The sequence below is a fragment of the Calonectris borealis genome, chromosome 9, assembly GCF_964195595.1.
Source record: "Calonectris borealis chromosome 9, bCalBor7.hap1.2, whole genome shotgun sequence".
Lineage (NCBI taxonomy): Eukaryota > Metazoa > Chordata > Aves > Procellariiformes > Procellariidae > Calonectris > Calonectris borealis.
In genome coordinates this window covers 6,420,945-6,432,497 of record NC_134320.1, presented here as the reverse complement: position 1 = coordinate 6,432,497, position 11,553 = coordinate 6,420,945, and the positions used below count along the sequence as shown (strand labels likewise).

General features: G+C 54.4%; 1 protein-coding gene across 1 annotated transcript; it reads right to left on the bottom strand.

Moving 5' to 3' along the window:
- Window positions 1–425: 425 nt before the first annotated feature.
- Window positions 426–2,210, bottom strand: LOC142085561 (transcription factor HES-4-like). Its single transcript, XM_075157620.1, has 4 exons — window positions 2,091–2,210; window positions 1,548–1,643; window positions 1,333–1,411; window positions 426–871 (listed from the first exon to the last, which is right to left on the bottom strand). Exons 1-4 carry the CDS (start codon window positions 2,151–2,153, stop codon window positions 426–428), a joined length of 684 nt encoding a protein of 227 aa, XP_075013721.1. The 5' UTR covers window positions 2,154–2,210.
- Between the last annotated feature and the right edge of the window lie 9,343 nt (window positions 2,211–11,553).

The window sequence follows — 11,553 nt, the reverse complement described above, 5'->3', positions numbered from 1 at the left end:
CTACACAGGGATAACAATAAAGATAAAAAGCAGAAGAGATCGGCCATTTACCCCTTTATCCAGCGAAATGATCTCAGTGGCTTATGCGAGATCTGAGAGGTAAGCCTGATGCCAGCTTGTTGTCTTGTATTTTTATTAATAGCAAGTTAATTATTTTAAGAATGTAAGACAAGAAAGCTATATAATTAATATACACTAAAGAGCATGAAAGGATTCTATACAATAATTTAGATGTATTAAATAAATAAAAAATAATAGCAGCCTTCTACAATGCAGGCTACACATAGGTTTACTTCGGCTTGAAGTACCCTGGTCTTTAGTACACCTACAGAACAGACTTGCTCCACAAGTGTTTTAAAGAAACATATCTATAAGATACATACATAAGAGTGTCTAAGGTTAGGATAAACATTTTAAAACATACTTTACCATGGTCTCCACATATCTAATGACCCCATTCTAGGGTTGTTATGGGAAAAATTTGGCTGCAGGACCTGTCTGGGAGGTGCAGCATCAACCTGGCTGAAAACCGACAGCGACGGCAGCTGGAAGGAATTTTTCGAAGCCTGCTTGTTCTCCGCGGGGTGGAAGCGCTCCTGTGATGGGTTTGTGCCCCGAGTGCTCCCCTTAGGGCTCAGGGGGCTTTTTGGTGTCAAGAGAGGCTGCTGAGATGGGCTCGAAGACCTTAATGCCGCTTTGCAGGTGTCTTCGCCAGACCTGGGTAAGGATTTCAGCAGGTGGTTTAACAGGCGCGCCCCGAGGGTCTTGTCCATCCACTCGCAGGTGAGGAGGAGGTTGTGCACCTCGTGCATGCACTGAATGTACCCGGTGCTGTACCTCTGCTGGGCTTCCAGACCCACTTTGGAGTCGGCTGTGTTGGAGGGGAGAGAAGGGGAGTTGGTGAGTGGGTAAAAGCTGCCCGGGGTGTTCCTGCTTAAAAGCATTCACCGGGTTCCCCATGTGCCCGGGCTCCTGGGGGGCTCGTTGCTGAAGCCTGGGCTTTACTATAAGGTGAATCGTTTGCAGGGTGCAGGGGAAGGTGATGCAGGGTGCCAGCCGCCCTGGCAGGCTGCCCGCACGTCCTGCTGCCCATCGCCAAGGGCAAAACTAAACCAAAAAGCAGAAAGCGGCTCTGGAAGGAAAAAACCTTCCGTGGGTTAACCAGTGCCCAGCTCCATCTCCCCATCTAGTGGAGAAAGCCAAACCCGAGCAGCAGCCCGGGCCTCAACAGGTTTGAAAGATGCTTTTGCCAAGCTGCCAACAGATTAAACCTGCTGGCACCCTCCTGCCCCGGTGCTGCCCGCGCTCGCAGGGTGGGGACCGGGTACTCACCCATCAGCTTGCTGCTCTGGATGTTCTGGAGGTGCTTCACCGTCATTTCGAGGATGTCTGCTTTTTCCAGTTTAGACTGCTGATAAGGAAAGAGTGCAGCGGTTACAGGCAATGAAGGGTTTGTACCACGCTGAGTTTCTCAAAAGAGAGAGACCCCCCCAAACCAATCCCCCACCAGCAAAAGGACAAAAAGCAGCTTAAAAATGAGCACTTACATCCAGATGAAACGCGCCCACAACAGTCTCCTTCAGCTGGTCCAAGCAGTTATTAATCCTTTCCCTTCGCTTCCGCTCAATGAGGGGTTTCCTTAACTGGCAGGGGAAAGAAAAGGAGGAGGAAAAATTGCAGTTATTTTTTCTTCCTCTCCCTGCTGCAGTTCAGGGAGGGCAGAGAGCCCCATCCCCTGCGTGAAGCCAGCGCGGGGTGACGCCGTGCTCGGCAGGGATACGGATGGAGAGTGCACCATCTCCAGCTGCGGTCATGGCCTGTCCCTTAGGTGGTATCAGGTCTCAATTCTCCCACTTCCACTCATTTTGAGCAGAGTTTACCCAAATGAAGCAAACAGAGAGAAAACTTTCTAAGGTGGCAAAAGGAAGCAGCAAAACCACCCACATGGGTTAAATTCAGAGAAAGCATCTTTATAATAAAAGGAAAAAAATTGTCCCGTTTCTCAGTGCCTGTAGCCCCTGCACTCATCATTCACGTGCCTGGTGCCAGCAGCGCGGGGCTGCTGCTGCGGCTGTGCGGAAGGGACCTACCTTCCTCTCCTCCTTGGTGCTGGTGAGCTTGTGGGTGCCGCCGGCGGTGGCTGCAGCGGTCATCGTAATCCAGCCTGGCCGCCCCGGGCGCCGGGAGGACGGGACGGGAAGGAGGCACTCGGGCAGTGGGTCTCGCTGCCCTTCCCGACAGGCTCTTTGCTGCTTCGCTGCTCCTCCGCTGTATTTATAACCCACAATTAGCATGTGAAAGGGGACTTTCCTTGGCGGGACTTCTTTTCCCACACGAGGGGTCGAGCCCGGAGGTTTGTGGCCATCAATCAAAGCTGACAGGTCACTGCTTCTTTTCAATGACCACGCCGGCCCCCCCAAACGGCGACAGATGTCCAGCCTCTGACGCCGGGCTTTGGAGGGCTCTTTTGTTAGGGAAGAAGGGAAGGAAAATGGGCGCGCTCTGAGCAGCTTGCACGGCTCCTCGCTCAATTTGCACAGATTCCCAGGGAGGGAAACAATAGCCGGGAAGCGGTTGAGTTACACCTGGGAAAATGCCTTCTACCCATTTTTTTCCCCTCTATCTTCTTGAAGCGATGCCTCTTTTTACCTGCTAACCCGAGGCCCAGCCATTTCACATCTTTGAAGCAGCCTCTTAATTTAATGATAGAGTATTTGAGCTAGGAGTTCCTGCTCCCAGGAATTATTATTACAAGGTAATGATGATCGATTAAAAACTGTTGACAGCAGACACCCGTAGGAAGGTTGTTTCCATCGCAGAAATCCTCTAGGGAAAACACGGGAACTTTATTTACCTCTTGGGAACTCGAATTCTCCATGGCATACAGCTGGATGCAGGAAATACGTAACTCTCCTCGTTTTTGGCTGCTGTGTAGAATTTAATATTAAACTTACAGGCCATTGCAGATGCAAACAAACCTAGAGGTGAGTTAGTGCTGTGGGATTTTTACTTCTTTGATTTTTTTTTCCCCTGTGCTGCAAGGAGTCTTGGGTGGCTTTGGGGGGAAGGGTGTTTTTTGGTTTGCCCCTCTGAAATGCTAGTGCAGAAGCAGACGGGCCTTTGGAGGAGACTTGGCACAGGATGAGAATGCACTTTTATGCTTCCTCACTTCTGCCTGGTCTGGGGGGAGTATGAAGGCTTTTTTTCATGACCGTGCTTTTGCTTTCTGACGGTCGCTTTGCTAATGAGCAGGATTTGGCAGCGTCCTGTTGAGTCCCGCCGGCGAAGCCCTTTGGGTTGGTGTCGAATGTGTCACCTTATTGAAATGGAGAGGAAGCGGCTGCAGTGGTTCAGAAGCACCGTGAGCCGTCCCGACCCACCGGTGAGATTTCCCAGCACCCGGCGTAGCACCGCGGCTGCAGAGCCCTCTCTCTCCACCTCCACCCCAGCGATAAAAGCGAGGACATCGCGTCCCTTGCTCAAACGCTGCGTGGGTGTGTGTTTGCCTGTGTGTAAATGCAAACATACCTGCAGCATGTCTGTACGCCCTCCTGCCTGGGCTCACCGTGAAAACGTGTCCCCAGACGTGGTATCTCACAGGCAGAGGTTGTTTGTCAGTCAAATGCAGAGCTGGGGTGCAGTTACCCAGTTTTATAAGTGCCCTACTTGGCAAGGACTCACAGGGGAGAGCCCGAGACGGGCTGGTGTGGTTGTTGCGCTGGAAAAGGAGGGTTTGGGAGGGGAAGGTTAATCACTTGTCCTTTGTGCAGGTAAAGGGATGGGCTCCTTATTTGGGGTGCGTCCCCTGCGCCGACAGCAAAAGGAGGTCCCACCGCCCCGTGTGGGAGCCCCTCACAGCAGCCAGCCCTGGCTGCTCACGAGTGAAGACTCCTTTGGTTTTTCAAGTTTTTTCCAGCCCACCCGCGAAGCGGAGCGTTGCTGGTATTTATAAAAGGCATAGCTGAGGCATCCGTATCACCACACGACTCCAGCAGCTCGGTGCAGAAGAGGCAGCGGGTGGGTTGGGGCAGGGCTCTGCCTTGCACATGGGTAGAGGGGTGTGGAGCGGGTGCACCCCTGGCTCAGGGCAGTTTGCTGGGGCTGGAAGTGGCTGCTCATCCCCTGGGCACGCAGCTTCTAGCTGGGTTTGGCTTGGCTGGTGGGTGGGAAAGAAGAGAAGTCCCCCGTCCTCCCCACCAGCACCTTGTGCAGAAAGAGGCACCTTCCCGAGGCGGTCAGGGCAGCAGGGGGAAGCCCGAGACCATCTAGGCTGCTGGCCCAGCTGAGCATCGCAGAGGTGCCAGCAAAGGCAGAATTGCCTAAAGCTCTGAAAAACATGTCCCGTGCACATTGGCATACCCCCACTGGCCAGGCACGGCTCTGGGGTGCTGTGTGTGCCCCCCGTGTTAGTGCCCCAGGGGCTCCCCAGCCCCAGCGCCACCAGGAAAGGTCTCTCTGGTCTCTGTAGTGGTGGCATCTCCACCCCTGCCCTCCCTTTCCTCCTTGGCCTGGACTTGCTGTTTCTGCCTTACCCTCCCTCCCGCTTTCCTCGCCCTGCGCGGTGCCACCGAGCTCCCGGGCAAGGGGGATGCTCTGCGGGAGCCGCACACAGGCTTCCCTGGCAAAGCGGCTTCCCTGAAGCAAGCGGGCAGGGGGATGCTGGTGGCGAGGCGGTGGGTGCTGGGGACAACTGGGTGTGATGGGGTGCCAAGAACAGGACGGCAGCCCCCGGTGCCCAGCCACGGTCCGTGCCCAGCCCACGCAGGGCAGCTGAGCCCCAGCCTCGGCAGGGCGAGACCCTTGGCTCGCCCGCTGGCGTCTGCTCCGGGTGAGCTCATTTCAAGGTTCATTTGTAAGACAGCGCCGCAGTGAAAAAGCAGAGCAGCTTTTGCTGTAAACAGTTATTTTACACCTCTCAGTCAGGGCAAAGGCCTTTATTTCGGAGGCGGGGGGAGCGCGGGCGGGAGAGCTGCCCTGCCTTTGGGGGAAGGCTGACATCTGTGCCGGGGATTGTAGGGACCCAACAGGCCAATGCAAATGAGCATTAAAGGCAGCTTTCTGCAAATTCCCGCTTTCCTTTTGCATTGCCCGCTGCCAGGTTTCACTGAAAAGGGGATTCTCCTTCATAAACAAAGCCTCCTTTTTTTCCTGGGCTTTCCGAAAAAAAAAAGGAAAGAGAAAAGGGTCAGCGCCGCTTGGAGTTTTCTTTTTTGCTATTTGTCTACATTTCACACCCTGGAGAAAGAAAACAACTTTTAACATCTGTTCCTGCACTTTTTAAGAGGGAAAGAAAGGCTCTTGAAAAGGGGGAAAGTGTGGCAGATGTTGGCAGGTTCCCTCCGACGCAGATGTCTTGCTCCGAAGAAAACTTTCTTTGGGGATTGGCGGCCAGGACTCCTCTTTGACTCGGGACACGCGACTGCCTAGCGAAGGAAGGGACGTGGGAAAGCGCCGGCGAACAAAAGGGCTTATTCAAACAAACCTGAGAGCCGTGAACAATCTAATAACCAGCAGAGAAATGGTCAGCGGCCCCCGGCCCCACTGGGGAGGGGTTCGGGGCAGCCGGGGGCCACGGGATGAAGGAATTTCGCCGTGTCCCCAGGGCTGCGAGCAGGGGTATCCCCTCCTTGCCCCCCACCTGCTCCCTCTGGGGCATCCAACGCAGCGCTTTGGCCAAGGGCCATCTTTCTCAAGGTGCTAAATGGTCTCAGCTGGTCTGCAGCCCCAGCTGCACGGAAGCTGGCTGCCCCGTGGTGTCAGGCAGCAGAGGAGATGGAGGGCAGGTACCTGCTGGTGGGCTGGGCTGCTCCACGCGCACCGGCCACGGCAGCGGGAGAGGAGCAACTACGGGACAGCAAGGATGTGGCAAGACACAGCATCTTTGTACACATATTTAATTAAGCTTTTAAATAAGAGGCTCTGCCAAGATAATAATAAAAAAAAAAAACCCAACCCTATTGATTAGGACCAGTTGAAAGATCCCTGTGAAGCTGATTTTGAGGAAAGAAGATTTTTTAATGGAAAGCAAAACTATTGAGAGAAGAAAGTATTTTTTCTGAACCTTTCGTTCACCCTCTCCCCTTCTCTCTGGCAGGTAAAATAAAATTATTTAAATAGGTTTTTGCCATGAGAGCTGGTAATATTTTAGTTTAGACACTCGATAGGAAAAAAGTGAGAAGTAGAGAAAAGGGAGCAGAGCCAAGAAAATTCCCATAAGCAAGTAACAAATTCTGGCTTGCTGTTAAAGGTGTGGAGCTCCGTGATTATTCCTCTAATTCCTCCAAGCTTTGTTCTGCCTCATCTCTGTCCCGATCCTTTTTCTCTGGGCAGGGCAGAGCCGCTCCTGCCGGCGAGGCTGCCCTGTGCTGGGGCGGCCGTGCCTCCTCCCTGCTGGGGCTGGAGGGGAAGGCCCGGTGAGAGGGAGCTGTGGTGGCTCTTTGGAGGTCAAGTGCTGGGGCCCAAACCCCTGCTGTGGTGTCCCCCGTGTTTCTGCTACCAGCAGAGCCCCCCCTGCGTGGCGGCTGGGAAGCAGGAGCCGCCTCAGCCGGGCTGAGGAGCCCCGCGCTGCGGGAAGGGCGCTGCGTGCCACCGGAGGCCCGGGCGCCGGCCCAGGCCCGTCCCTCCTGCCTCTTGCGGCTCGGGGCGATGCTGCGGACACCAGCTCACAACCTGGCAGGACTAACCGGGCGGCCCGTGCGGTGCTGGGCCGGCCCCTGAGTCCAACCCAGGCCCCCGGCTGGCTAACGAAACGGCCTCGTTAACGCTGCCGAGCCTTCCGCAGGGATGGATTTGCCGTGGGGTAGCAGGGGGAGAGATGAGCAAGTGCTCCTGGACGCCACCCGGTACGCTGTGCGTGGGGCTCACAGCAGGACCACCTCTCCTCTCCAGGCTGGGGACACGTCTGGACTGGGTTTGTCCCCAGTTAAGCAACTGCTTGTCCCTCTTCTGAGGTGTCCCTGGCCCGCAGGAGGCGGGGTGGGCAGGCTGCCGGGCGGACGGAGGGGATGCTCAGGCTGTCCTGCCCCCTCCAGCCCTCCCAGCTGTGAGCGGTTTTGCTGGGTCTGCTTTTACCGCGGGGGCTTTGCCTTTGGCACAGGCAGTGACGCGGGGTTTGTGGAGCGAGGAGCAAAGCGGGGGTTTGGGAGCCGCGGGAGCAGGGCAGGGTAAGGCAGGGGCAGCGGCCGCTGCCGGCACGGAAGCGGTGGCCCTGACGTGCAACTTCAGTGCACCCTCTGCACCCTGCGCTCCCGCCCTCGGGGACGGGCTCCAGACCCGCCTTGCCGAAAGCAAACACTCACCGAGGAGCGGCTGTTTTTACAGGGGCTTTCGTCATTACGAATAAAGAGTTTTTCATCTGGGGTTTTTCGGAAGGTCAGTTCGGTTCAAGGCTGAGGTTGAGAAGTGAGAGGTAAAGCTCTCCACGAAAAAGTTTAAATCCGTAAGTTTCTCGATAGCTGTAAATCCCAAGCAGCCTGTTCCGAAGCCCTGTGTCGCCCAGGGGTGGTTTGCTCCCAAAATGTTACAGCAAGAGAGGAATGTGAGGAGCAGCAGGACATGCCGGCGCGGTGACTGGACGCGCCGGGTCCGGAGGGTGCAGGCGGTGCCCGGGCAGGGAGGCTGGCTCCCGGCGCGAAGGCACGTAAACCGCAGCCGCTCGGAGATTACTCACCGCTGGATTGCCGGGGGGACCAGGGCTATGTCTCCAGGCTGGCCTCAGTTTGGGACCCACCATGTCCCATCTCAGGCTGGCGCAGCGTGGTCCGCAGGGGCACCACATGTCCAGCAGCCTGGCCAGGACAGGATAGCGCTAGAAATAAACTGGGGCACAAAAGCAAAGGGTGATTTACCTGCGCTTGGGGCGTGGAGAAGAACATTTGCAGTCATTTGCTATTACAAGGAGAGTCGCCCGAGAGCCAGCCCCGATGCAGCAGACTCCATCCATGACGGGACACAGGACCGAAGGCACCATCAGAGCTTGCAGCTGCTCCAGAGGCTGTCTGCATTGGAAGGGTTATCACTTAAATCCTTGGGACTGGGGTGACACTGCCTGTACCAGGTCATGGTTTTTGGCAGAGGGCTGCGTGAGATTTGTGCAGTGAGTGGGGAAGAGGCAGAAGGGATCTGGAGATGAGTCTTGATGTCTATGGTCAAGTGGTGGCCTGTCAAGGCAACGTCCTACGCAATTCACTGTGGTGTAGACAGGGGTAGGAGCACAGTTGGAGATTCACCTGCTCCAGAGACATTTACGGGTGGAGAGAGAGAGGACATATATGGCATTGGACAGTGCTACCTGCAGTATTTTCATCATAGGGAAAGTCCAGCTCCAGAAGTGGCATTGGACATCTTCTGGAAACGCTGTTGATGTCTGTCGATCCAGTTCCTTTACTGAGTGCACCAAACCTCGCTAGCCCCAGCTCGGCTTCCTTGGTACCAGCTGGCTCTACCATCTTCAGGAGTGGACTCCTGGGATAGGAAATAATTACAAGGCTGGTACCAGCTGAGTAATTCTCAGCTTTTCTTTCACACCCCCCCTCCAGCCTCCGTGTTAAGGATCAGCTGATGCTCCTGCTGTTGCTCAAGACGTCTCCTGTCTGGCAGGTTAGCAGTGCTCCCGGCCCTGCAGGGAGTCTTACCTGCTGCTTTGCAGCCGGAAAGCTGCCGCTTGCAACACGGCTCCTAGGCCAAAAGCGCCTTATAGAAGGAAGAAAATCTGGTAAGCCATGGGTGGCGACATGCTGGTAAGGGTTAGCCCCTTGCCCATGCCAAAGCGGTGGTATGAGGGGGAAGAGCCAAGCACGGTGGAGAGGGTGTAGGGGGCTTTGAGGGAGTGTTCAAGGGGGTTCTTGAACTTTCCCCATCGGGCATCCCAGGAGTTGTTTTGTTCAGTAGGGCAGCTCTGGGCTTTTTCACACTCTCTGTGTGTGATGTTACCAGATGGCCCCTGATGACAAGCCTCATCTATAATGCAGCAAGTGCTTGGTTTATTCAGTAAGCTTCACATGCACAGCAACGCCTGCATGGGTGCCTGGCTCCCCAAACTTTGGAACCTGAGGCTCAGCACCCCATATACCCAGCCCCTGCACACCCCGTATCCCAGCCTCTGCACACCCCATACACCCAGCCCCTGCGCACCCCGTATCCCAACCTCTGCACACCCCATACACCCAGCCCCTGCACGCCCTGTATCCCAGTCCCTGCACATCCCACATAGCCTGTTTCTTCTTAGCTTCTTGGTTCCCGAGGCCGCAGAAGGATCTGGGTTAAGTTTCACCTTTGTGAGACAAATATCTCTTCTGTGAGTAAATTCAGCTTTCGTCCCAGCTTGGCCACATGCCAATAGCAGCTTTCTTTTTATAGTATGTGTGTATACGTGTGCTGACACCACATCCTGACCCCCCCCCACAAAATACCTTGCCAGCACGAACGAGGCAACGAGGCCGGTTGCCGTTAATGCTCCGCAGGGAGAGCAACTTGCAGCCCTCCTGCCAGCACGTTGTCCTGGGTCGTGGGCACGTGGGCTGCTGCTGCGGGGGACAGCAGGGCGGCCAGGAGGGCACTGGCCTTATCAGCAGCGTTTCCTATGTGCTGCTCATTTCTGGTGCTGCAGGGCTGGGATTGCAACACCCGAGGAAGTGGGGAAACGCTCGCTTGGTTTTTTCGCACTTGCTGGTTCAGTCTCGGTGCAGCCCGGCTGCTGCTGGGACAGCAGAAAATGCAAGGATTGAGCATGGGAGGGCACAAGCCGCAGGGTCTCTCACGGTCTTTGCGAGCCGAGTCCAGCCTAGATTGGACATAAATCATACACATCCTGCTCTCTAAGCTTATTTTTTTGTATCTGTACTTTTATATCTAAATTTATTACCAATTAAAGCAAAAAGTTTTATACTGCTTTTTGTTTTATAAACGCTGTCTGGTTTTAACCATATCTCTCTCCTCTTTAATTTATTCAATTTTTTCCTATCCAAATATATCTGGGAGACTGTCCTTTTTATAGGGATTTCTTATTGCTTTGGAGGAACCAAAGGGTGTAGGAAGTCCTGCTATCTCCTGGGGCACGGTCGCTCGGTGGAAGGACGCCCACAGCCCCGCAGGGTGAGGGGCAGCCAGGAGCCGCGAGAAGGTGGGTGATGCTCCACAAACCAGACTGGGAAGGGGAAAAGCAGAGCTTGCACTTGTTACACCTTCTCCATGATGAGGCATGTAAAAATAATAACAAAAAACTCACTGTCACCACCCTTTTTTTCCTTTCTTGTCTGTTTGTAACATTAGGAGTTGTGCCCTGGGTTCGCTCCGCCAAAAAGCAAAAGAGGCCACAACACACGTGAGTTCCCCAAGGAGTTTTCCAGAAGAATACCTCTGATCGGCTGGGTGTTTTGTTGTGTTTCGAAGGTGATGTTTCCTCCTGCCTCCCCGTTCTGGTGCGTATGATACAGATGTGGAGACAGCGACTCACTTGCACAGCTGCACATGGAAGATTTTCAGAAGATACAAATTTTGCCGTAGAACGTAAAATGAACTCGCTTTCAAAGGTGAATCCCGCAGAGCTGGGGGAAAGGCGCTCAGCCCTTCCCAAAAGCAGTGCCTGACTTTGAAGGTGGGGACAGGCAGAGCTCTGGAGTGCCCTTTTCCTCGGGAGCCAGGGATCCCATCGGGAGGAGGGGGAGGAGGAGGAGAGGCATAGAAAAGCTTTGGAGAGTCTCGGGGAAGGTCCCTGCACATGTTTGCTGGAGTGGCTTGACAGATTTAAGTGTCAAGCGACGTGGCAATGGCTCCCGTGCTAACTCAGCCCCACAGCAGCTGAGACCAAATCCTGCTGAACAGCAGCACTAAGCCCATGCCCTTCACTGCAGCAGTTTTCTGCTGTAAGAGCTAATTAATTAGTTTCTGCAAAGTCCTTTGAAAGGGTAAAGTGCTAAGTAAGTGCGTAGCAGCATTATCCAGAGGGTGTGGGCTTGAAAGCTTAATGGGCGCGACTTACACCGAGTTAGTAAACTTGGTTCATAATTTCTTTAAAACGTAAAAGAACAGGGAAAGCACCTGGAAAAAAAACCTCACCAGTCGTTTTGGTAGTGCTGAGCCTGAGAAAGGGTCACTGAAAGAAGCCAGGTCTCCGGCAGATGAGCAATTGGCTTCCAGTTCCCCTTCCCTGGCTTTCAACCTTAATCTACCGGCATAACCAGGAAAAACCTTTCTCCTTCAAGAATTTTCTATTTTAGAATTGATTTGGTAAAAGCAAGAGAATAAAAGTGCTGAGAAATAATAGAAGAAAAGCAGTCCTTTCGGAAAGATCAGTGGGTAAATTCAGGCCGGTAGAGAACGCTCCTGCAGGACCTCTGCGGTAGCTCAGCCCCTCTTCTCCCAAAGCCTGGTGAAATGTTTACGTGGCAGCCAGCCCTCGCACGGACACGTGGAGCGAGGCCGGCTCACGGGGGTGATGGTCGTTCAGGCCTGTTGGGTGACATCGCCCGCCGGCCCGGGGGGCACCCGCTCGGGCCGGGCCCAGGCTGTCTTCTGCCATTGCTTACAACACAGGTGTTAAAGGATGAAAACTAA